Here is a 27,011-nt window from a genome sequence, read left to right on the forward strand (position 1 = left end):
ATTCAGTATCATTTTTACTGTTTTATTATGAGGCATATTGGAGATTTCACAGTTTTCTCCTAGTTCTTTCAATATGGCAAGTACAAAATGCACACAGTATTCTGCAATACATGCTTTACGTAGAGACAATCTTCAAACAGAAAAAAGACAGCCACATTTTCTGGCAATGCAGCAGGAACACGGATTTTCAAAGATGTTTATCTTAGACAACAGAACTGATTGAAAAAAATAATCAAAGCCCGTATTCGCATGACTTTGGCACTTTCACTGTAAGGCAGGTTTGGTGGATATTTGACAGGCAGACATAATTTCCTGAAGAGTTAAGGGGGAATGAGAGACAAATTTTATTCAACTGGAAAGAGTGTGAAGAAATATTTCAGAAGAGAGAAGTTATAGTGGCTTTACTTTTAGTTTAATTATGAAGACATCATCAAAAAAAATCAATCAAGTTATTTTGTTCAGAAATCATACTTCGCAGCCTTTCCTTTTCCTTGCAGGATGGTCACCAGATGAAGCTACGTAGTGATGCTCTGTATTTGTACTAGGTATTATCTTTTCATTATTCCTTTATTTGGTGAGCATGTAACAGTCGGAGTTAGTTGTTAACAGGCACTGAAGTCCCCAATTTCTCTTAGGCTGTGTTCTCAATGATGAGAGCAATACCTTGTCCACCTCCAATGCAAGCTGACCCAACTGCATATTTGCCACCACGGCGCCTATACAGAAACAGTGAAAACAGAAATTGTCTCCCTGATTTACTACAAAGGAAGTTAGTTGTTTCCCAATGCATTTTGACTATCAAGAGTTTTCACATGAACATTTAAAGACAAGGTGTTTTGGAACATTAAAAATATATATATAAAATTTTAAACAGAAGCATAAAAGGTGAAATGTTCTTTCAACGGGATTCAGACCGGTTGATCTGGGGCATTCTGAAGGATAGTATGATGGAGTTGTTCTTTGAAGTTCAGGATACGAAAGAGAAAAGTAATTGGAAATCTCAGGTTTCAATGTAGTTTAAATGGCATGAATGGAATATCATTTTATAATTCAGTAAACTTCTAAAAGCACTGCAGCATTGCTCTGTTAGATGCACATTAGCTGAGGTTTGCTTTATTACCAAATATCGATAAAGTACTGCAGAAGTATGAACAAAAATAAGACGACATGGTCTCTGCCCTCAAGACATTCAAAACCACGAGGAAACTGTTCATGTTAAGAGTGCAAAAAGATCACTCTTGAGGAGACCAACACAGAAGAATTTGTGGAAGCAGGTTTGAAGGAGAGGGAAAGCAGTGGAGGAACAAGAAGTGGGGAGTTTTCAGGGTGTGTGTGGTCAACAGGGAGCTAATAGTGAGCAGAAATAAAAGGCCTAATCCAAAGCCTACTGAAGTGTGGGGAGTCTTTGTATTGACTTCAGTGGGTTTAAGATCAGACCTAAAGGGAGCAGCGACAATTGGAATGAGAGTAGGAGGAAACAAGAGTGGAATTGCAGGACCCTGAAGTTAAGGATAATGATGTGAAGTGATGCAGTGAGAGACGGGAAGCCAGTGAAGGGATTCTAAAAGGGTATTGAATGGCAGGAGAGGAAGAGGATTTTACAGCTATACAGTGTCCATCCACAACCCCTTGTATTTGCATCAGCTTTGCAAACAGTGTTGCGTGTTTTATCAAGAGCTTCAGCTACATACACACCTTAATTCATGAACCAGATGAGCAGTGATCCTTGACCCTGATGCTCCCAGGGGATGACCTAGAGCAATGGCACCTCCATTGACATTGGTTTTTTCAGGATCTAGGCCCAAAACTTTTTCAACTGCCAAATACTGAGGAGCAAAAGCCTCATTGACCTGAAAACAGCACAGACACAATCAAAATGTAGACGCTTGACTTTCCATCAGAATTCACATTTTTAAGGTTCTCTTTGCAATTGTAAGTTCAAGATTTTAATTTTTTTAAATAGAACATGGAGCACAGGTCTTTAACAAAGCAGCAGTGTAAGATTCCCCTTCCCACTCCACCAAGAGACTGCAAACCAGACCTGCAGTGATAATCTCTAGTGAGTAAGTGGACAGTTCAGTCTTCAAAACCAATCAATCCACAGCATCTTTTAAATATAAAAATAAAAAATAAAAATACTAGCAGCAATATGGATACCTGCCTTTTAGGCTTGGACCAGGGCCGCTAACATGTTTTCCATATAGTAGAAGGCAGCTAACAGAGGGCAATCACTTTTAGTCACCACTGACCAGGGGACATATTTAAAAATTAGCATCTTAGAGTCTCTGTTGCCCAAGAGAGCATGTCACTCCTCGACAAGTTACAGACTACGTGATTTTTTTTTTAAATAAAGGAGTTTTAAGCTCCTGAAAAGAGGAGTTTAGAGGAAGTACTGAAAGATACTTAGTTAAATGGCCAAAAGCAGTCACTGCAACAGCCACATTCTAGGCTTTCCTTTCAGTGCATCATACAACGGAGGAGAACCTTCTAGATTAAACACATCTCATTAGATTATTAATTACTACTGCTCCTAATTAGATACAACCTTTCTGTCCACACTGCTCTCCTTACCTCTACCAAATCCATGTCTTTCAGGGAGAGTCCTGATTTCTTCAGGGCCTCAGTAATGGCAGGCACAGGGCCTATTTCAAAATTATACATTCATGAATAGTTGAAGAATTTTACAATAAGCATTTAAACTATATTGTACATAAATAGGCTCATCAAGCCCCACCCTGGGAGCCTGAGGGTGCTCATCAGGTTCCCCAACCTATTGTGGGCCCCTAGTAAGTGTCTGGTGGTTTGTGACAACTTAACCAAGTGTCTTGTTAAGCAATTTGAGGGCTCCAAAACACAAGAACCCTTAGGAGTGGCTAGTGGGGAACTTCTTCAACCCACTAACCCACAAGCTTAAGAAGTCTCATTACTGCTTCTCTCTACATCCACCCACTCCTTCAGGCTCCTACTCAACACACCATACAGCTCTCTAGCCAATCTGGGGCCTGCCAGCTTCTTGCCAATCCAAATGAGGTCTAACACTACTTTTGGGGCGTTTTCCCTTCCTGCAGTCTTCAGGAGGTTCACGAGGCAGCTGCCAATGCCCCGATCTTCTCCCCCAAACCACTTGTTCTCTCCAGATATACAAAGTACATAAATAAAGACAGACTTTTTCAACTGCAGTGAACTGGTGTCTAGTTGTGTGTGTCACAAACTGGGAGTTACCTCACAGCATTTGTGGTAGAAAAATTGTTCCTCAGGAGATTCAGGTCTAAGCCATAAAGTTTGAGGTTAGTGGATATTATTTTTTGGTGGATATTACGGGGGGCGATGGTTTTTTAAAAAAACAAAAACAAAAACAAAAATCACCCTTCTAATGAAACTCAGCTACAACCTAATTTAATCAAATACACTGAGGGGAAATTAATCCAAAACACAGAGACACACAATCCAGAGAGATACTTGAAAAACATAAATGTTAAGGGAGAATTTGGACTACTAGTGAAAAGCAAATTGGATAGGAGTTTGCGATGTGAAGAAATAGCACATTAGAGAGGAGACAGATTATTTTTTTAAACAACACTGGGATGACCTCCCCATGAATAGTTGGAGGACTTCAATACTAAAAAGATATTGGCAACTCCAAGACAGAAGAATATTAATAAAAACAACAAAAATGAATAAGAGACTGGAGAGAGAGGTAAGTAAAGAATAACTAATGCCCTTTCTTTTTGGCTTTTACCAATTTTTACCAAAAATACTCCCAGACTTTACAAAAGCTATTATTCAGTATTTACGAACTTTCACCTGAATTTTGGACCACCCAACTGCATGAAAATACTGGTTATGTTAAGAAAGTCATATACACTACATTAGGTAGACTAATTTATTAACATAAACACTTCTTAGTGTAAATGCAAGCCTGTTAATAAGGCAATGTAGTGGAAAATATATACTTGTTAACGTAGAGTTCATGAAATAAATGACAGCATAAAACTTCTCTTATTGTCAATACTCACAGTTCTCTTTGTTGCTTTTTTATGTCTACCTGTCCCCCAATATTAACCCAATTATTTTCAAGAAAACAAAGTTAATTTTTGTACCTATTTTCAATTGTTTAATTTTTGTAATAAAAACACTGATAAATTTCCACAAAATATTAAAGTAAAAACCAAAACCAGGCCTTGAGAATAAACTGAATAAAGGGCCTGATTCAAAGCCCACTGAAGTCAATAGAAGGATTTGGCCTTGGGACCAGGGCCTAAGCGAGGATTTTGCACGTGCATATGTGTGTAGGAGTGTTGGACATCCCACCACACACCTGGTAATATACACAGTGAGTGCCAAGGAAGGAAACAATTGTTAGTTCTCTAATGGGAAAAATGGGATGAAACCAAGCATGGGAAATTACGTTAATATCTTGAACAATGTCCTAGCTAGCTGCCAAACAGGCTCCCAGGAGAATTGGGAGAAGCTCTATTTACTTGAGTCACTGAACACTAGCCTGGGAAAAGCAGGGCAGAGAGTACTGTAGGGAACAACAGAACTTGCTGGGGTTTTCCCCTCCCATACTGAAATACTTTTATGTTGTGTCATTTTATGAGATGAGGCTCTAACGAGTGAATCTCTTTTCTGACAGGTTTCAGAGTAGCAGCCATGTTAGTCTGTATTCGCAAAAAGAAAAGGAGTACTAGTGGCACCTTAGAGACTAACAAATTTATTTGAGCATAAGCTTTCGTGAGCTACAGCTCCTCCTATCCCCTAATGGTCAAGGCCCATCACTGCAGATATCATTCTTTACGCCAAAGAGATCAGTGCCACTCCGCAGTCAGATATAGGAGAGACTTGACAGCAGTCTCCCCTATAATAAGCAACTCACATAAACTGTTCCTCCATTGCCATTGGGCTCAGCACAAGGCCTCCACAGAACACCCAACACAAGAATACTTTCATATTTTTTCATGCTACCAAAAGATTTGCTGCACTGCTACTTACCAATGCCCATGATGTTGGGGTCACATCCAGATGCATGATAGGCTACTATTCTAGCCAGTGGAGTGAGGCTGTGCTTTTTAAGTGCCGCTTCACTGGCTATGACAAGTGCCCCAGCTCCATCACATACTCCCTTGCAATAAAAAGAAAAACAAACATTCTCAGTGTACTAATGGCACAATCATTTTTTGCCAGAGATATTCATGTAAGAGAAACCTGATGGCAATTGCTTATTACACACATTTAATACACAATTCTATTATTAAAGGTCAGTTTGTTCTAAATACTAAAAATCTTTTCTTATTTTGTGGCATTTGAAAATTAATACTAGACATTGAGATTTTATATATTTCAGTGTTTTAAAAGGAAGTAAAATGGATTCTCTGCCCCGTAAATCTATTTCAGATACTTTAAAAGTCAATATGTGGACTAGGGTCATCATTAACATTAAATAATTTTTAGGGCTATTAAGCGTAAATGACACTTTACAAATACTTGTACCATGTTTTCCCATCTGTGCTGTGTGTTATTCAGGAGGTCAGACTAGCTGATTGCAGTTGTCCTTCTGGCCTTAACAAATCTACTAGTCTATAAAATTTAGGCCAAAAGATAGGGTATCTAATGTCACGCTGCTAAGTCCTCCACAAAGCACAGCTCAGCAGAGATCTAGCCCATGACTCCTGAATAATTTAAAATGCTCATTGTCCATGAAGGAAAGAACATCAGCTAGTCCCAGCAGAGTTCCACACAATCAGTGCAAAGTCAAAACTGCAGCAATACTGATTCAAGGCAGATGAGAAAGTGTGGATGCCTTATTAAGGGTGATGGTACCAGCATAATGCTGGCAGCAGTGGCTACTCTACGGCGTTGCGTTTCTAGAAGAGAGAAGGCAACTGAAGACTCATTCGTTGTAGGGGTGTTGACAAAGCCAACCAGGCCCAAGCTTTGTACTGCAATTTGAGTTCCAGAATCAGAATTATTTTTTGCAGAAGCCACTCTTGGCAGCCCAAGACCATCTCTGCAAGCAAGAAGTACAGAGAAGAAAGACTATGAGAACCTACTCTACATATAACCCATCTCAGATCAAAATTCTAACTCCTTATAGTCTGTGAGCTCACCGAAGCATTCCCAGCAGTGACAGTCCCATCTTTCTTGAAGATAGGAGGGAGCTTTCCCAGCTGTTCTATGGTGGTTTGGGGTCTAGGATGCTCATCCTGTTCCATAGTCTGTTTTCCTTTCTTTGTTTTCACTTCAATTGGCGCCATCTCAGCATTGAAGTAACCAGAATCATGAGCTGGAGTAGCAGAAAGAAATGACAAGAATTATAATTAAACAGCAGCAGGTGACTGATCAGTGCAGGGATCAGTGCAGGCAAACGTGTACTTTAATTTTTAATCAACTTTATACTTGTCTATGTAGGTATTTAGAGACTTTATTTATTCTATTTAAATTGTTTTTTTTTAATTTGGGCAAAAGAATGCAAATAGTTAATTTTTTTTTATAGTGAAGAGTCTCCCAGTTTTAAATTTGAGTGTTTCAGGCTTAAATAGTGATTTTGAAGTTTACTATTAGATTTGAACAGTATTGAGTGGATATGCACTAGCATTTACATCTCCAATGTACAGTCTGTCCTGCTGTTGGTTCTACATCTGTATGGCTTGTCAGAGAGTTCGAAAGCTACACAGTTTACTGAGACAAGAAGGGAGAAACACGTTGTGCCAGATCTTCAGCTGGTGTAATTAATGTTCTGCACAGAATTTCATTTTTCCCTGCAGAATTGGTGCTGCCACTAGCGGCCGCTGGACCCAACAGAGCCTAGCTCTCCAGCTTGCAAATACAAGACACTTGCTGCCTGGAAGGGGACCGGGGGGGGGAAGAAAGTGGGGCTAGAGGGTTTTGGACATCTGCAGTTCGTCCTGAAGAAAGGAGGCAACACACAGGAAACTCCGTACAAGCCTGGGTGTGGATTATGGTATTATAGCTAGAAAAAAACAAAACTTGACTGGTCAGGCACAGTAAGTTCTCCTTGAGAATTGGCAGAAATTTTTCCCAAGAAAAGTACATGACCTGGTCACTTACTTGTGTCCTATACAGAAAGGCTTCAATTCTGCTAGATAGACAAATACTTTTATAAACAAATTTAGATATACCAATATACCAAGTAGACTGGAATGAGGACTGGATATAGAACTGCCTGAGACAGATTTGCCCTCAATATCCAAAGGATCCAGAGGATCCTTTTCATATTTGAGATACTTGAGTTACACATTTTTTGTTTTTAAATTTTTGTACTCTATTGATCCCGCAAAAAGTTATCCATCTGAGAAACTTTACTCTCTTAAGGGCACTTCTCAAATGAGTTCAGTTACTCACATGCATGAGTCCTTACAGATCAGGTCCTAAAATTATTATTATTATTAGGGCTGTCAAGCGATTAAAAAAATTAACTGTGATTAATTGTGCAATTAAAAAAATTAATCATGCGATTAATTGCACTGTTAAACTATAACACAATATCATTTCATTGAATCTCTTTGAATATTTTCTACATTTTCAAATATATTGATTTCAATTACACAGAATACAAAGTGTATATAGTGCTCACTTTGTATTTATTTTTATTACAAATATTTGCACTGTAAAAAACAAAAGAAATAGTATTTTTCAGTTTACCTAATACAAGTAATGTAGTGCAATCTCTTTATCATGAAAGTTGAACTTACAAATGTAGAATTATGTACAAAGAATAACTGCATTCAAAAATAAAACAGTGTCAAACTTTAGAGCCTACAAATCCACTCAGTCCTACTTCTTGTTCAGCCAATCTCTCAAACAAGTTTGTTTACATTTGCAGGAGATAATGTTGCCTGCTTCTTGTTTACAATGTCACCTGAATACGAGCACAGGCATTAACATGGCACTGTTGTAGCTGGCGTTGCAAGATTAGCGCATCTGGCATGTAAATAAGATTCACACGTCCTGTGGAATGCTGGTTGATGCATGATGGGACATGCAACCATGCTGATGATGGTTTCTGCTCAACAACAATCCAAAGCAGTGCAGACCGACGTATGTTCGTTTTCATCATCTAAATCAGATGCCACCAGCAGAAGGCTGATTCTCTTTTTTGGTGGTTCGGGTTCTGTAGTTTCCGCATCAGAGTGTTGCTCTTTTAAGACTTCTGAAAGCACGCTCCCTACTTCATCCCTCTCAGATTTTGGAAGGCACTTCAGATTCTTAAACCCTGGGTTGAGTGCTTTAGCTATGTTTAGAAATCTCACACCGGTACCTTCTTTGCATTTTGTCAAATATGCAGTGAAAGTGTTCTTAAAATGAACAACATGTACTGAGTCAGCATCCAAAACAGCTATAACATGAAATATATAGCAGAATGGAGGTAAAACAGAGCAGGAGACATACAATACTCCCCCAAGGATATCAGTCACAAATTAATAAACGCATTATTTTTTTTAATGAGTGTCATCAGCATGGAAGCACATCCTCTGGAATGGTGGCTGAAGCATGAAGGGGCATACGAATGTTTAGCATATCTGGTATGTAAATACCTGGCAATATGGGCTACAAGAGTGCCACGCAAACACCGGTTCTCACTTTCAAGTGACATTGTAAATAAGAAGCGGGCAGCATTATCTCCCATAAATGTAAACAAACTTGTTTGTCTGAGTAATTGTCTGAGTGGATTTGTAGGCTCTAAAGTTTTACATTGTTACATAACTGCACTCAAATTCAAACAAACAAAAATCTACATTTGTAAATGCACTTTCACAATAAAGAGATTTCACTACAGTACTTGTATGAGGTGAATTGAAAAATATGATTTATTTTGTTTATAATTTTTACAGTGCAAATATTTGTAATAAAAATAATAATATAAAGTGAGCACTGCACACTTTGTATCTTGTGTTGTAATTGAAAACAATTTATTTGAAAACGTAGAAAAACATCCAAAAATATTTAATACATTTCAGTTGGTAGTCTATTGTTTAACAGTGAGATTAATCGCAATTAATTTTTTTTAATCACCATTAATTTTTTTGAATTGCGTGAGTTAACTGAGATTAATCGACAACCCTAATTATTATTTGAGACCAGACACGTTCCTCGTACAGTCATAACTTCTTCCCCGGCATTCTCATGGCCTCTGGGAAACACACTCACTCTTTGCAGTACATGTGTGGGTTTTAATAATTTTCCCAAAGACAAACCTCTCTGCACTAAAAAAAAGAAAAGGAGGACTTGTGGCACCTTAGAGACTAACAAATTTATTTCAGCATAAGCTTTCATGAACTACAGCTCACTTCATCGGACCCACTGTGTATTTTCAAACCACTCTCTCTCATTTATATTCAAAGTAAAATAAGTCTTGTTTGGATGAATAATGGCAATTAATTTTTTAAACTAGGGAATCACTTTCAGAAAGTAGTCACTTTATTGTCTTGTTTTCCATTTAAAAAAAAAATGCTGGCCCAGTGGAACACGAGCATTTGCAGAACGTAACTGAGCTCTGGGCTTTGTGGGTTCAATCACTAGGAAGAATATTGGCTTCCTTCCTTACAGCAAAGCATTGGTACAGTTACCAGCAATATATCTGTACCAGCACCAGCAAATAGGCTATCTTTTCATCATGCAAAAAACAAAGGGTAACACAGGAGAGATAACAGTACTTTAAGGAAAGATAACGGTGCTTTGCATTTCTAAAAGCACTTTCCACACAAGGATCTAACAGCACTTTATAAAGCACTTTGAGTTAAGCCTCACAACACCCCCTACAGAGTGGGCAATTCTGATTTTACAGATTGAGAAATTGAGGCAAAGGGGATGTTAAGTGCCTTGGCCAAGGTACAGCAACTCAGTGGCACAGCCAGGACTAGAGATCAGAATTACTTCCTGAATGCCAGTCCTGTGCTTTAACTTCTATGCTCCATGAAAACATGAATTAAAACAGGTAATGGGTTTTCTGGCAGCAGGTGGAGGATCATTTGTAATGATGCAAAATCTGCTGAAAAACTACTGTTAACAGGAGGGAGTCAACTTAAGATAAATGAAAATAATATAATTTCTACCTGGAAATCTTTGACCTATTGGTGTTACAAGTAGCTCCTAAAATAACTAATTGAAAGAGATTACTGGATTAAAAAACATTTGTCTTCTGTGGACATTTAATAGCATTTTGTGTATATCGTCAGTTCGGTCCCAATCATGCAATGGGATCTGCCAGAATAGGCTTGAGAACTTGACTCTAGTAAATTCACTAGTGTTTGAGAACTGTAGTTACGCTTGTTTGTTTAGGTTTTTCCACTCAGGGCTTGTACACACTAGCTCTTACTTCGGTATAATTTAAATTGCTCAGGTGTGTGGAAAAGTCACTCCCCCAGCGATGCAAGTTACACCGACATAAGTACCAGTGTGGACAGCCAATGTCAACGGGAGAAGCTGTCCTGCTGACAAAGCTACCACCACTCAGCGTGGTAGAGTCATTATGCCAATGGGAGAGCATCTGCACTAGCAGCGCTACAGCGATGAAACTGCATCGGTACAGCTGCGTCACTGTAGTGATTCTAGTGTAGACTAGCCTTCAGCAACAGAGGATTCAGACGCTTTTTTTTTTTTTTTAAGGAAAAAATGTTAAACTAAACAAAAATTGCCAGAGGAACTTGGGGACAGGTGTACAACCTGAAACTACTTTAAATTGGTGCTTTATAGTTTGACTGGATTTGAAGTTGATGATGTCCATCTAACTTTTAATTCTCAAAGTTTACTGACCAGCTTTCCATCTCTGCTGTGTTTTCATTGCGTATCGGTCACAGTCCTCTCTCGAGATGTTATATTTTGCAGCCAGATTTTCAGCTGTAATTGCCATTGGGGTATTAACGTGCTGGTCTGTTAGGCCTGCCCACAGAGAGTCTTCCATCTGCCAGAAACATTATTAAAGGGAAAGTCTTATGCAGAATCAATATTACAGTATTAGTACTTTAACAAGATATTCACCTGTGCTTTAGAAGTTATCATTTAAAAAATATATATATGTTGGTAACTAATTATGTTTTAAAACTTTATCTGAAGCAGCTGCATGTGAAAAGTATTTCTATGTAACTGGTTACCAGAACAGTAGCAGAACTGAAATGACAATGTACACAAAGAAAACTGGTGAAATCAACAATGTCACAGAGCAAAAAGCTTAATGTGCAGTTCTACCATCAAAAGGGATTTGGGGAAAATAGCTGTGTTTGTCTTTCAACAATTTCCAAATCAAATACGCTCAAGTAAACTGCCAACCCTTCAAATACTCAGCCTGGGCTCAGCAGATATGTCTTCACTGCAGAGTTACCTTGAGTTATCTACATACCAGTTTCATCTCTGGAGTGTGAAAAGTTACACTACAAAACAGAACTTCATTTGCTGTATTCACTTAAGTGTGATTGTCGCTCATGTGTGCCATTAAGACTTCTTGGAACACATCTCATAATTCTTAGGGCTGCACTAATCTGCACTCTCTGAATTGTTTACCAGAGAAGTGTGGGAAAACTCATCTGTCCTTTCTGGATCCCAGGAGGGAATCGTGGGAATGCAATGGAAGACTATCAGAAAAGGTTTTCAATTGTGTTCAGTATTTTGAAGCAATGTATCAACTAAGCTGAATTCTGAAAGTTTAGGAGTTAATGGATGGTGTTTAATTCAGTATAGGTATTAAAAAAATAATTCTGGAATAGTTAGAAAGCTGGCAGTCTTAACAAAAGCTTAGCTGGATCAGACTGACTGTTTTGATAAAACTGTTGTACATTAGATAAAACAGCTCAAAACCTGAGTCTGAACCGAATCCACATTAATTTTGGTTACAAGATTATGGATCCAGTGTTTTCTCCTGCTCTGTGAATGAGACCTAATTAAAACAAAAAAATTACATTATCCGACCTTGAGATCTGTTCCGAATTTGGTTCCAAATCGAATGTTTCGGACGATGTACGGAGCCTGGCTCATGTTTTCTGATCCACCACAAAGAACCACTTCTGACTCATTAAGGCAAATTTCCTATTAAAATAATACAGATGCGTCATGTGTAGGTTTTAGGGTATTTTATTTTCACAGACAACAGCAATTGCTTCAGTAACATACCTTGCCAATTAGAAAACTAGGTGCATAATTTAAGAAATAATTAATGCTTATGCTGTACTCATTTTCTGACAAGGATTTTCAAAAATTTTACAGAATAATGAAAGGGCACAATTCCCCGGTCAGTGAGGCACTATTATACCCATTTTATAGAAAGGAGGGTATGGTGAAGAGAGAGTGAGAGAGAGCAAGATCAAAGCCAAAGTTTTCAGAAGTGGCTCTCAGTTTGGGTGCTTGGCCTGAAATATACTGGACTTAATTTTTCAGAGATGCTGAGCATTGACAGTTGCCACTGACTTCAGAGTTGTGGGCACGCAGTACTTCTACAAAAATAAAACAAATAAAATCAGGCCATATGATTCTTTTGTGGGGTAAAAAAACACCGGCAGCTTTTGAAAACTTGGCCTAGGTGACATGCCTAAAAATCATACAGCAGGTGAATGGCACAGCCCGAAACGGAACTAAGGAGTCCAGATTCCTAGTCCCTTGCTCTGACCATTAGGACACACTGCCTCCTCAAACATTTTGCTAAACTGATTTCTAATTGAAGAGGAATATTTTGAAATCTACAGTAGAATCTCAGAGTTACGAACACCAGAATTATGAACTGACCAGTCAACCACATGTAATTTGGACCTGGAAGTATGTAATCAGGCTGCAGCAGAGACAAGAAAAGCAAATACAGTAAAGTACTGTGTTAAATGTAAACTAGTAAAAAAACAAAGGGAAATAAAAAAAAAGATTTGATAGGATAAGGACTTTCTGTGCTTGTTTCATTTAAATTAAGATGGTTAAAAACAGCATTTTTCTTCTGCATAATAAAATTTCATAGCTGTATTAAGTCAATGTTCAGTTATAAACTTTCGAATGAACCATCATAATGTTTTGCTCAAGTTACGAACATTTTAGAGTTACGAACCATTTCCATTCCCAAGGTGTTCGTAACTCTGAAGTTCTACTGTATTATACAGTGAGCAGACAGAGTTTGAAACTGTTTTTATATTAATTCATTATAGACTATTATTAGCCAAACATCAAAAAAGTGTATTACTGGAATTGTATTTTAAATTGTGCAGCACCATTCTGTCAGGGAAGGGAAGCACCTTGTAAAACAATTTTTGTGAAAGTCTCGTAAAAAACTATAAGTAATTGTGTTAGAGGTTTTTTTGTGGTAAATAATGGACACCTTCATAAAAAACTCCATGACCAGTAAGAAAATTTGGACTTCACCTTATAATTATAACCTTACTCTCTGCATTCAAACGAACAAATACTCTTGGGTGTGTCTATACTAGAAAGATACATCACGGACCTCAATCAGAGTAGCTAACCTCAGTGTATCTTTCTAATACAAAGCCAAAAGAGAGTGTGTTATGATCAGTTTCAAGAATTATAACCTCAATTTTAAAATTTGCTTAATCTTAAGGAATTTGTTTTTGTGGCAGAATTTTTTCAAATGGACATTTATTTTTTAACTGTATGATTGCTCAACTTGCACAAAACACTGTTTAATTTTATAAGGCGCCTGTCTTCTTCAACCACCACTCTGCACAAACAAAATTAAATCATGATATGAAATGTTTCATCCTTGGATAAAGGAAGGGTAGATAAACTGTCTTGTGTGAACAGTAAAACATAATTTCACTGCTAAAATAGTGGAAGCCAAGGTAGACCTTACCAGCTGAAATCTATACAATAAAAACCTGAGAGATGTACATCAAGGTAGCTCACCTCAATGTATTTTTCTAGTGCAGAAAAATAGTGGGTACAGTGAAAGGTCTGCTTCTTGACTGTGACAACATGCAAACTGTTAACCAAATCAACTGTTTTTGTTATAGGAATGGAAAGGAGGTGAACTGCTGTTGTTTAAAAAAATAAAAAATAAAAAAATAAAAAAAAAGCCTTATATATGGTGAACTTCATATGTGAATCCCTATCAGAGCACACACTGAACATCTGTCTAATTAGAAATGTTTGGAGAAGAGGCAGATTTTATAATCACTAGACAAAGAGGAAGAGAAGTCAGGAGATCTGAGTGCTATTCACCAGTGCTGTTCCATTAAACATACTGTGACTTGCACAAAGTCATTAATTTCTATTTCCCTTGCTTTAAAAGGAGGCTACTATTATTAAACTGTTTTTGTGAAGTGCTTCGAGATCCTTGGAGGACAGACATTTTAGAAATACAAGTCACTGCTGTCACAGTTCCAGGGTAACTGCATCTTTGACCCCTTTGTAACATCCCCACTCAGGTCTCAGGCCTCTAGCCATCACTTCTTTTGTGTTAAAGAACATGTGTTCTCTCTCTTGCCTGGAAATTTAAGCTGCAGTTTCTTCCTTCAACTCACTGTGATTACCTTAAGAAGCTTGAGTTCAGTATTTGCTGTCCTGCTCTATCCCAAGGGCTATGACTGAATTTACCAGTGACCAACCAACCTTCATACAGAAAAGTAGTCATTTGAAACAAAAGCATTACAGAGAAAATGTATCTTGAACACAACAAACAGCTTATACGTATGCATTTCTTACCAGGTGTCACCCACCTTCCTCATGGAGACCTGGTAGGTTTCAAAGTCCTTCAAAACCTTTCAGCAGGGTCTGTCCCTCTTGTTTAGTCTCATGTCAGTTCCATTAAGATCCTCTACAGTAGGCTGCCCACTTAATACAATTCTTAGTTCTTTGTCTGTTGGGCCTCTTGAACCCAATATTCCTCAGAAGGGGAACTTCTACCCAATTGTTTAGCAGTCTAGGGATTTACATTAGTTACCCCTCAGTGATTTGAGTTCCAGCAGGTTCACTCATGCTAGGTGACTTCCCCGTTGTCATTGCATTGCTCGTCTTGTTTCAAGAAAAAAGTTAACTGTGCAACACCCAACAGGTAACACCACAAGGCGAGTCACTCTCTTTCATAAAAACATATCAGAAGTTTCTCAGTTCTCCACACTGCTAGTTATTTCAACTACCTAAGTGGGTACATCAGCAGAAAGTGTGAGAGCTAAAAATACTCTCAAAAAGAAAAGGAGTACTTGTGGCACCTTAGAGACTAACAAATTTATTAGAGCATAAGCTTTCGTGAGCTACAGCTCACTTCATCGGATGCATTTGGTGGAAAAAACAGAGGAGAGATTTATATACACACACACACAGAGAACATGAAACAATGGGTTTATCATACACACTGTAAGGAGAGTGATCACTTAAGATAAGCCATCACCAACAGCAGGGGGGGGAAAGGAGGAAAACCTTTCATGGTGACAAGCAGGTAGGCTAATTCCAGCAGTTAACAAAAATATCAGAGGAACAGTGGGGGGTGGGGTGGGAGGGAGAAATACCATGGGGAAATAGTTTTACTTTGTGTAATGACTCATCCATTCCCAGTCTCTATTCAAGCCTAAGTTAATTGTATCCAGTTTGCAAATTAATTCCAATTCAGCAGTCTCTCGTTGGAGTCTGTTTTTGAAGCTTTTTTGTTGAAGTATAGCCACTCTTAGGTCTGTGATCGAGTGACCAGAGAGATTGAAGTGTTCTCCAACTGGTTTTTGAATGTTATAATTCTTGACGTCTGATTTGTGTCCATTCATTCTTTTACGTAGAGACTGTCCAGTTTGGCCAATGTACATGGCAGAGGGGCATTGCTGGCACATGATGGCATATATCACATTGGTAGATGCGCAGGTGAACGAGCCTCTGATAGTGTGGCTGATGTGATTAGGCCCTATGATGGTATCCCCTGAATAGATATGTGGACAGAGTTGGCAACGGGCTTTGTTGCAAGGATAGGTTCCTGGGTTAGTGGTTCTGTTGTGTGGTGTGTGGTTGCTGGTGAGTATTTGCTTCAGATTGGGGGGCTGTCTGTAAGCAAGGACTGGTCTGTCTCCCAAGATCTGAGAGAGCGATGGCTCGTCCTTCAGGATAGGTTGTAGATCCTTGATGATGCGTTGGAGGGGTTTTAGTTGGGGGCTGAAGGTGATGGCTAGTGGCGTTCTGTTGTTTTCTTTGTTGGGCCTGTCCTGTAGTAGGTGACTTCTGGGTACTCTTCTGGCTCTGTCAATCTGTTTCTTCACTTCAGCAGGTGGGTATTGTAGTTGTAGGAATGCATGATAGAGATCTTGTAGGTGTTTGTCTCTGTCTGAGGGGTTGGAGCAAATGCGGTTATATCGTAGCGCTTGGCTGTAGACAATGGATCGAGTGGTATGATCTGGATGAAAGCTAGAGGCATGTAGGTAGGAATAGCGGTCAGTAGGTTTCCGATATAGGGTGGTGTTTATGTGACCATCGCTTATTAGCACCGTAGTGTCCAGGAAGTGGATCTCTTGTGTGGACTGGTCCAGGCTGAGGTTGATGGTGGGATGGAAATTGTTGAAATCATGGTGGAATTCCTCAAGAGCTTCTTTTCCATGGGTCCAGATGATGAAGATGTCATCAATGTAGCGCAAGTAGAGTAGGGGCATTAGGGAACGAGAGCTGAGGAAGCGTTGTTCTAAGTCAGCCATAAAAATGTTGGCATACTGTGGGGCCATGCGGGTACCCATTGCAGTGCCGCTGATTTGAAGGTATACACTGTCACCAAATGTGAAATAGTTATGGGTCAGGACAAAGTCACAAAGTTCTGCCACCAGGTTAGCCGTGACAGTATCGGGGATACTGTTCCTGACGGCTTGTAGTCCATCTTTGTGTGGAATGTTGGTGTAGAGGGCTTCTACATCCATAGTGGCTAGGATGGTGTTTTTAGGAAGATCACCAATGGACTGTAGTTTCCTCAGGAAATCGGTGGTGTCTCGAAGATAGCTGGGAGTGCTGGTAACGAAGGGCCTGAGGAGGGAGTCTACATAGCCAGACAATCCTGCTGTCAGGGTGCCAATGCCTGAGATGATGGGGCGTCCAGGATTTCCAGGTTTATGGATCTTGGGTAGCAGATAGAATACCCCAGGTCCTGGCTCCAGGGGTGTGTCTGTGCGGATTTGTTCTTGTGCTTTTTCAGGGAGTTTCTTGAGCAAATGCTGTAGTTTCTTTTGGTAACTCTCAGTGGGATCAGAGGGTAATGGCTTGTAGAAAGTGGTGTTGGAGAGCTGCCTAGTAGCCTCTTGTTCATACTCTGACCTATTCATGATGACGACAGCACCTCCTTTGTCAGCCTTTTTGATTATGATGTCAGAGTTGTTTCTGAGGCTGTGGATGGCATTGTGTTCTGCATGGCTGAGGTTATGGGGTAAGCGATGCTGCTTTTCCACAATTTCAGCTCGTGCACGTCGGCGGAAGCAGTCTATGTAGAAATCCAGGCTGCTGTTTCGACCTTCAGGAGGAGTCCACCTAGAATCCTTCTTTTTGTAGTGTTGGCAGGAAGGTCTCTGTGGGTTAATATGTTGGTCAGAGGTGTGTTGGAAATATTCCTTGAGTCTGAGACGTCGAAAATAGGATTCTAGGTCACCACAGAACTGTATCATGTTCGTGGGGGTGGAGGGGCAAAAGGAGAGGCCCCGAGATAGGACAGATTCTTCCGCTAAGACAGACCAGTCCTTGCTTACAGACAGCCCCCCAATCTGAAGCAAATACTCACCAGCAACCACACACCACACAACAGAACCACTAACCCAGGAACCTATCCTTGCAACAAAGTCCGTTGCCAACTCTGTCCACATATCTATTCAGGGGATACCATCATAGGGCCTAATCACATCAGCCACACTATCAGAGGCTCGTTCACCTGCGCATCTACCAATGTGATATATGCCATCATGTGCCAGCAATGCCCCTCTGCCATGTACATTGGCCAAACTGGACAGTGTCTACGTAAAAGAATGAATGGACACAAATCAGACGTCAAGAACTATAACATTCAAAAACCAGTTGGAGAACACTTCAATCTCTCTGGTCACTCGATCACAGACCTAAGAGTGGCTATACTTCAACAAAAAAGCTTCAAAAACAGACTCCAACGAGAGACTGCTGAATTGGAATTAATTTGCAAACTGGATACAATTAACTTAGGCTTGAATAGAGACTGGGAATGGATGAGTCATTACACAAAGTAAAACTATTTCCCCATGGTATTTCTCCCTCCCACCCCACCCCCCACTGTTCCTCTGATATTCTTGTTAACTGCTGGAATTAGCCTACCTGCTTGTCACCATGAAAGGTTTTCCTCCTTTCCCCCCCCTGCTGTTGGTGATGGCTTATCTTAAATGATCACTCTCCTTACAGTGTGTATGATAAACCCATTGTTTCATGTTCTCTGTGTGTGTGTGTATATAAATCTCTCCTCTGTTTTTTCCACCAAATGCATCCGATGAAGTGAGCTGTAGCTCACGAAAGCTTATGCTCTAATAAATTTGTTAGTCTCTAAGGTGCCACAAGTACTCCTTTTCTTTTTGCGAATACAGACTAACACGGCTGCTACTCTGAAACCTAAAAATACTCTGAAACTTCTGAAGCCCAACCTGCTTCTATTGACTCAAGTCGGTGCAGAATCAGGCTCCATGACGAAGCGAACAGAGTGCATCTGCAACACAGATGAACTTTCCTGAGGGTATGTCTACACTGGAATAAGAGACTGCGGCATGGCCGCAGCTGGCCTTGGCAGCTGACTCGGGCTTGCGAGGCTAAAAATTGCAGTGTAGATGTTTGGGCTTGGGCTGGAGCCCAGATTTGGGGACCCTCCCACCCCTCGCAAGGTCCTAGAGCTTGGGCTTCACCCCGAGCCTGAACATTTACACAGCAACTTTACAGCACTGCAGCCTGGGCCCCGTAAGCCTGAGTCAACTGACCGGGCCAGCCACAGGTGTTTTAGTGCAGTTTAAGTACCTTTAATTTTGTAAAAGTGGCTGCTTTCTTGTCCCCCATCCCCTTTTCAACTAGCCCTAATGATTTTTTTTTTACACTAATTATATGAATGTCTTTAGAAGGTTGAACTGTTGTATGCATCACCAGAGCTCCATGGGAAATCCCTATAAATATGGAAAGTTAAACAAATGCATTTGATTTTTAGTTCCAAGGCACTCCGTGCACCTTTAAATTCCTCCTTAAAATATATATTTATTGGGATGCTCACAGGAGATCACTTACTGATAACAGCTGAACACCACCACGGCGTTCAGCAGAGAGCAATTCTTTGGCTAATTCAAACACACAGCACTTGGGTCAGAACACATCCCCTCTCTCACTATAGCAGTTTGAGAACAGCTATGAATAATATATAATTGTAGCCCATACTCAGAGAACAAGTATTGTACCTGACATCCATTGGCGATGGACTGGAAACCAGAACCACAGAGTCTGTTGACAGTAAGGGCTGGAACTGGGATAGGAACTCCCACACGCAAACCGACATGCCTTGCAATATAAATAGCATCTGAGGAGCTCTGTAAAGCAAAAAAATTGCAGCATTTGTAAACCGCTAATGTACTTGGACAACAGCTGTTTCAATCAGCTCAGAATAGAATACCCAATACCTCAGGTAAATGTTAGTTCTGGAGGACGCGATTCCTCGACAATTATAAGCCACAGGAAGCGTTTATATTGTTTCAAGAAATCTCTTCCCAAAGTATCTCCTGAAGGCAGGTGTCTGAACTTATTTCAAGGAGAGACCCTTTCCCACCAGAGCTATCAGCCTGAAAATGGTACTGCAGCTGAAAAGTTTCAAGTGAGGTATCGGGGCTAATAGTAACTCATTCCCTCCACTAATGGATAACCACACACTCAGTAGGGTGCCTCCTGGCAAAGCACCACATCCTGATTGGTGACCACCAATAACTTAGTCAGCCTGTCCAAAACAAACTAGTGACCTAGTCATGTGGGTGAGTACAGGCTACTGCATTGTAAGCAATTGTGCCTTGAGCCGGTGAGCTCTTTGGGACAAGGACTTGTTTATTCAGTTTCATCCACCCATCCAGGCCACTAACTTGTCTGGTGCAATCTATAAGATATTACATTTATTTTGCATTTCTTCAAAGAATTTCTAGGGTTCTCAGGTATTATAAGCCCCAACCTGTTACATGGTCTCCAGCAAAATGGTAATTAACTAAAACCCAAAGAAAATAATGTTTGTTCAGTTTTAACTCTGATGTCATGGACTACTAAGAAGAGCAGTATACCCAGGGGCTTGAAATTCAGTGAGAATACAAACTGTTTTTTTTAATCAGATTGCATTTCACAGAAAGACAGGTTCCCGGGTTTAAATTATCCTGGTCCAAACAAGGTCAATGGAAACATGGTCAGCCCCTTAAACATAAAAGGGAATCACTTAATTATTAATATTTTGTATTTCCAGCCCCTTGATTTATTTTTGGCTCATTCAATTGAGCGGCAAGTGGCAACCAATTGAACAACAAATGCAGTTATATGTAGAAATGCACTAGGGAAAGGTGTTCAGCAAGTAACCAGGTACCAGCAATTATTCCATCCTACCAACCTGCATGACATTACCCACAATGACGCTGTCAATGATCTCAGGGGAGACTTTGCCAGCAGACAGTGCAGCACGTGTAGCACATTCAGTCAGGTCAGTGGCTGTGAAGTCCTTGAGCAGACCTCCATAAGCCCCAAAAGGTGTTCGCTTGGCTGAAACAATGAACACACCTAGAACACAAACAAGAAAAATCCATAGATTTAAATTAGGGAGAGGATGGACAAGATTCATTTGATTTTCTTGAGATATGGATCAAATCTGTGTGGAAGATGAATGGAGATTAAATAACGAGATGTTGCAGGTAAATAGCAGAGGTGGAGTACATCAGGGGTTCTCAACCTTTTTTCATTTGTGGACGCCTAAAAAAATTTCATATGGAGGTGCAGATACCAGGGGTCTGAGGACCAGAGGTTGAGAACCACTGGATTACAGCACCCAGAGGGTCAGTAAGATCACTAGTACAGTGCTATAAATTTACATGGGGCTGTATAAACAAAGAAAATATGGTCCCTCCCTAACCTGAGCACCTTACAATCCAAGATACACCAGACATAGCCTGGAAAAATATTTCAGAGAAGGAGGCATGTGTGGAATGAAGAGTCAGAAGGAGAAACTGAGAAGGATTCCCTGAATAAGTGTTTTTTAAAGAGGGATTTAGAGGAAAATAAGGGAGCTTGAATGTGCTATAGACAGAAATTCTCATATCAGATCAATCCAGTGCTCCATCTAGTTTAACGTCCTATTTCTGACAATGGTCAGTACCAGATACTTCAGAAGAAGAATGCACAAGAAAGCCCCAAATGGACAACAATTGCCTATTGGGGAAATTTCTCTTTAACTGCCATCAGTAAATTGTTCGCTTACACCAGGAAGCACAAAAGGCAGACTCTATGCAGAAACACATGATTTTAAATTACCTCATTTTTTTTTTTTATTTTAAAGGCTTTTACTTAAAAAAAAAAAAAAAGTAATTCCCTCATCTAAAGTTCATGGTTTCTGAGGAAAAAAAATTCAAATTAAACCTCAGCTGATTGCATGTGCATGCATCTCATACGTACCCCCCCCCCCCCACACACACACAGTGAAGAGAAATAGCCTAACTTTAATTTTCTATATCACAAATAGAACATAAGTTGTAAAAACAAACTCTCTGCTTCTAGGTGAAAAGTGACTAGGAGCAAGCCATGAACTTTTACCCATAGCTACTTCCTCAATTTCTTGTCTGGTGAAAGGTGATGTGACACTTGCCATGAGGTATCTAAATGTATTGTAAGAAACTTTAAGAGGATGTATGAAGATGTGATAGTGTGGAAAAATGACAGTGATTGTTCCTTAGGCCAGTATTTATCTTCATGAATATGTCAAGACCTTCTACCAGAGACATGTGTTATCTATTACCCCGAAATGAAAAACTGCCTTCTGTTTCTCCCACTCTTTTTATATGTTTGGAGCTCACAATGCTTGTGATTGAATTGATGGATATTGTAAAAGAACTGCCAGTTTAAGGGAACCTTCTGAACTGACCAAAGTTCAAGCTTGCCCACCTTGATGAGGACTGGATGCATTGTTGGAGACTGAGACATCTGATATCCCTGATTTGCCTGGAAGACCTTCTGGGAGTTGCCATAAGGCAGAGCATGCATTTTGTTGAGAGGTAAAAAGAAAAACACTCTGATTTATTGCTCTCCCTCATGGCCATTACGAAACATCTGAAGTCATTACTATTTTCTGGGAGAGGAAACTAGAAAACAGCAGACTGACCTAAAATGTATAGAATGACCATGGATTACTGACATCCAGCATTCTCAAAAACAAAACAAAAACCCCATACATAACTTTGAACAGAAGGACTTCTTATCCAAACCCCATGTTATGAATGGAAATGATGGAAAGTGATGGAAAGTTAAGGAACCATAAGAACACTTGGAAAAATCTTGTGCCAACACAGGAGAATGAGGATCCTGAATTAATAGGGTGACTATACATCCTGTTTTGGCTGGGACAGTCCCTTTATTAAGCTCTGTCCCAGCCGGCCTGACTTTTTTGGCAAAAGTGGGCATTTGTCCCATTTGCTCTTGCTAACTGATGAACTAGCATCAACTATGTTCTGACTCAGCAGAGCCCACTACAGACTGGTCCCACTCAGTAGGAATAACTTGTTGAGGAGTATAGCATTTCACAACTGAAATTCTGCACTACAGTTACGCTGTCAGCCAGGCACAAAGCTAAACCATAATAATAATACTTATTTGTACTCTGGCTGAACCTAGGAGCCTACTCGTGGAGCAGAGCAGAGCCCCAAGATACCGAGCACTACACAAACACATAAGGAAAAAGACATTTCCTATCTGAAAAGTTTATAATGTAAGTAAATAAGCAATGAGTTTTACCACCTCAATCTCATATACAATCTACCCTTGCTGAGAGCATCCATTGTTATTTACAGATGTGCTAAAACAGGGGTTCTCAAACTTTTTTTGCTGGGACCCCCTTTCAAAATATTTCAGGCTGTGATGACCTCTCTAAAAAAGAGTGACAACCCCTCCATACCATGCCATGCTTACTTCTGCACTGCTGCTGGCAGTGACACTGCCTTCAGAGCTGGGTGCTTGGCCAGCCGCCACTCTTGTCACCCCCCCACAATAGTCTTGCAATCTTTTTTTGGGTTGGAACCCCCGTTTGAGAAATGCTAAAATGTTACACTTTTACCTTAAACAATTACACAAGTTCAGTCAGGATATGAAAGTGTTGTTGGCAAGTGGAAGGATGCTGGGATTTTTACTACGGTGCTGGCCCTGAATCATGATGTAGGGCTTTAATGACAGCTTTGGTCAGTGGGCTTTTCCAAGTCCGGGGTTCATCAGCACCGAAGAGACTGATCAAAGAGTTAGTGAATGCAGAGGTCTTAACGTTACCAAAATATCTTGTTCAAAGGCTCCGCACGGAGCAAGGCAAGCAATGCTTTAACCTTTCCCCCAGTTTTTTTCTCTGGACAGCAAACAAATAAGGCCAGCACAATTCACCTTTGACTTAAATGAATCTACTTCCAAAGGTTAACTAAGATAGAAAGATGGTTAATGATACGACTGTGAATGTGATAAATTCAAGCTCTGGAGCTAATATGGCACACTGGGTTTTGTTGTGGTTTTTTTTAAAGGGATGGAAAGGAAATACAATTGTAATGTAAAAATACACCCAAATCTATGGAGAGCCAAAGTGTGACTGCTTCCCATGGTTTTCTGAGTTGTATGACCTGGGATAGGGTGTCAGAGCGCTTGAGGCTGGTGACCCAGAGCACACTCTTTAAAAAGTTTCCAGTATATTTTCAACATGCTCTAAAACTATGGACTTAGAGCACTGCCTTTTTGGGCTAGCCAGGCAAAGCCCTCTTGTTCATCTTCAACTGTTTTCTAACCAAAGGTTTATTCCCCCTGAATCTTTAAACAAACCAGGGTGTAATGAAAACAAGGCATTTAGATTAGATAGTTCACGGAGAGATTCCTAGACAAAGCCAGTCAGCTATATACTGATTTCAGATAGACTGACGTTTTCAACTTTGTCAGAGATTTCTGCATTCCAGGACACCGGAGGCTAACTACAGTAGTGAAATGATGGTCCAATCTCCTGGGGGGCCAATGCACGCAGTATTTAATAGACCCAATGCCGGTTAATCAGACAGAACAACACAGGCTTTGAAGAAGTCACTTTCTGAGCGAGAGATATGAGATGAGGGCGCAGAGAGGGGAGAGAGACGCAGCGACTAAAAATCCATTATTGTATGTGAGTGAAAAGAAAATTGTGTATCTCTTTTTACTGCTGGCAAGGGAATGGAGATAGAATGTTAGAAGAACGTACATGCAAACAATTTTATATATATAAAACCATGCAAACACACACCCTTATTACAGGTTTCTATTTAAAAACAGTAACATTTTAGATATTGCACTTTATCTTGAAAGATCCCCAAGTGCTTTGCAGACTAAATTGAAAGAATGGGCCCTGCTCAGTTCTTGGCCTCTGTATTTGGTGCCTTATTCTGGTATTACTCAGCTCACCACTGAAATGCAGCTAGTATTGGGCAGTAATTTTAAATAAATAACAAACAGAAAGAGAGAGTAACTAGATTCATGTGTAGTAAAGGCTTACTTCAGAACAAATATTTATTTCATGATCTTTTAACCCTGGCTTCCCACCACCCCTTTCTGTCTGTTGTTTGTCTGTTCTCGGTTTCACAGCCACTGCCATAATACATAAACATATTACCAGCCTTGGCAGGATTACATTTTTATCGGTCAATGGTGATATATGTTGATTTCACCATCTACACACACAAACTGAGGGAAACATATTTCCATTGATAATAATCCAAACTTACAGCTAGGCAAAGTCAGAAAAATGCCGTTTGAGAAACTCAGAGTTTGACTTCAGGCTATTTATTATTTTGACATGTGATGTTGACCATGTAAGGGAAAAAGTTTTTTTTATTTTTTTGAATCTCAACAACCCTCCTTAGGGTCTGACCCGCATAATTCCCTGCCACAGCGAAAATGTAACCTGATTAACCAAAACAAACAAACCTAAAAACAAGCTTAAAAATAAACACGACTCCTTAGCCGCTGACATGATAAACAAAATCCAAAAAAAAAAAAAAAAAAAAAAATGAAGCCTGTGGCGCTTAGGCACAAGGGTGCTGGCAGCGGCGGGCACCACAGCTCAAGAGCTGCAGCGAAGAGCCCCTGAGAACGGAGCCTTCGCCCCGCTGGTTTCAGACGCTCGACCCTTTATTTCGTGGCAACGGGGGTGCGCGGGGGGGGATCACCCGACAACGCGGCGCAAAACGGAGGCTGAGACTTTAACGGGCTGCTGAGGGGGGACATGAGCGTGGGGCTAGTTTGGGGCGAGCGTCTTACCTCTGAGCAGGGCCATGGCTGGGCTGGGGCAGAGCCCGTGGGCGTAAGACGGGACTGCCTAGGACCCCGCCCCTCACCCCCACCGCCGCGCACGTGACTGCCCGTCGGGAAAAGCACTTTCGGCACAGGGGGGGCGGGGGGACCGTCGTTGTTCAAGGGAAGGCCTCGCGCCAGAGGCGGGGTCCTGTAGGTAACAGGCGCAAGGAGGGCAGCAATCCCCCCCCCCCCCTTCCTATGGCATTGGCGCGGGGGGCCGGTGGAATCGGCGCCTGCGGATGCAAAGCTGAGCGGGCGGGGAAAGCCGGGGAGCCTGGGGCGACGCCGTCCTCGGTGGGCCGGGCCGGGCCGGGCGGTGACTCGAGTGTGACCCTGAGAGCGTGCGGAGGGGAGCGGCCTGGTCCCGGGCAGTCAGCGGGAGCAGGCCGCCAGAGCCAGGCCGGGGAAGGGCCCTGGGCCGAAGCAGAGCGAAGGGGGAGCGACGCGCCCCTTGGGCAGCGGCGGAAGGAAGCGACTGTTCCTGTCCCTCGCTGCTGCTGCCGCCTCGTGTGACCCCCCAAACCCAGGGCCCCTGAACTCGCTGCCTGGAGCCCCATGTCCTGGAGCCCCAAACCCACGGCCCCTGAACTCGCTGCCTGGAGCCCCATGTCTTGGAGCCCCAGCCCAGGGCCCCTGAACTCACTGCCTGGACCCCCAAACCCAGGGCCCCTGAACTCGCTGCCTGGACCCCCAAACCCAGGGCCCCTGAACTCACTGCCTGGAGACCCATGTCCTGGAGCCCCAAACCCACGGCCCCTGAACTCGCTGCCTGGAGCCCCATGTCTTGGAGCCCCAGCCCAGGGCCCCTGAACTCACTGCCTGGAGCCCCATGGCCTGGAGCCCCAGCCCAGGGCTCCTGAACTCACTGCCTGGAGCCCCATGGCCTGGAGCCCCAAGCCCAGGGCCGCTGAAATCGCTGCCTGGATCCCCAAGCCCAGGGCCCCTGAACCCGCTGCCTGGAGCCCCATGTCCTGGAGCCCCAAGCCCAGGGCCCCTGAACCCGCTGCCTGGAGCCCCATGTCCTGGAGCCCCAAGCCCAGGGCCCCTGAACTCGCTGCTTGGAGCCCCAGGTGCCCCTGTGCTCACTGCCGCTGGCCCAGTGTCTTCTCTTCCTGTCCCTCCTCGCTGCTGCCCCTTAGCACCCTCCCCCTTTCCTTTGGGTGCAACACACACATTCCAGTCCCCGGCCTGTGCGGCCCTCAAACCCAACCCAGTTGTAGTGTTACGCCCCCCGCCCCACAACCCTCCTCCCCCAACATGCATGTATGCGCACATGCACACACATCCCTTGCACGTTCAGGATGCCCCTGTAATGGCAGCCCCCCACTCCCTAGGGAGGAGACCAGCTGCAGGCGTCCTGGGAGCACTGGGGAGGAGACCAGCTGCAGGCATCCTGGGAGCACTGGGGACGAGGAGCTGGTGAGGCCTGCTGATCTCCTGGGATCTGTGAGTTTGTGAATTGATCCCCCTGCCTTTTCCATGGGGGGGAGGGGTGCCCCTGACCCCAACAATACAATTCGGCAGAAACTACATGAAAACTT

The 27,011-nt window shown here is 41.7% G+C and overlaps 1 protein-coding gene across 1 annotated transcript; it reads right to left on the minus strand.

Moving 5' to 3' along the window:
• Positions 1-8: 8 nt before the first annotated feature.
• Positions 9-25,624, minus strand: ACAA2 (acetyl-CoA acyltransferase 2). The gene is made up of 10 exons (XM_038401610.2): positions 25,435-25,624; positions 20,528-20,694; positions 19,350-19,478; positions 11,923-12,039; positions 10,774-10,921; positions 6,108-6,283; positions 4,993-5,122; positions 2,572-2,642; positions 1,696-1,850; positions 9-716 (listed from the first exon to the last, which is right to left on the minus strand). Exons 1-10 carry the CDS (start codon positions 25,448-25,450, stop codon positions 632-634), a joined length of 1,194 nt encoding a protein of 397 aa, XP_038257538.1. The 5' UTR covers positions 25,451-25,624; the 3' UTR covers positions 9-631.
• Between the last annotated feature and the right edge of the window lie 1,387 nt (positions 25,625-27,011).

The sequence above is a fragment of the Dermochelys coriacea genome, chromosome 5, assembly GCF_009764565.3.
Source record: "Dermochelys coriacea isolate rDerCor1 chromosome 5, rDerCor1.pri.v4, whole genome shotgun sequence".
NCBI classification, from domain to species: domain Eukaryota; kingdom Metazoa; phylum Chordata; order Testudines; family Dermochelyidae; genus Dermochelys; species Dermochelys coriacea.

What these genes read in the sequence shown, in the direction of transcription:
- ACAA2 (XM_038401610.2), bottom strand. An exon ending in CCATCGCCAATGGATGTCAG is followed by an intron (nt 12,040 to 19,349) that starts GTACAATACTTG and finishes TTATTTTAATAG; the next exon opens with GAAATTTGCCTTAATGAGTC. An exon ending in CCCCAACATCATGGGCATTG is followed by an intron (nt 2,643 to 4,992) that starts GTAAGTAGCAGT and finishes ATTTTGAAATAG; the next exon opens with GCCCTGTGCCTGCCATTACT.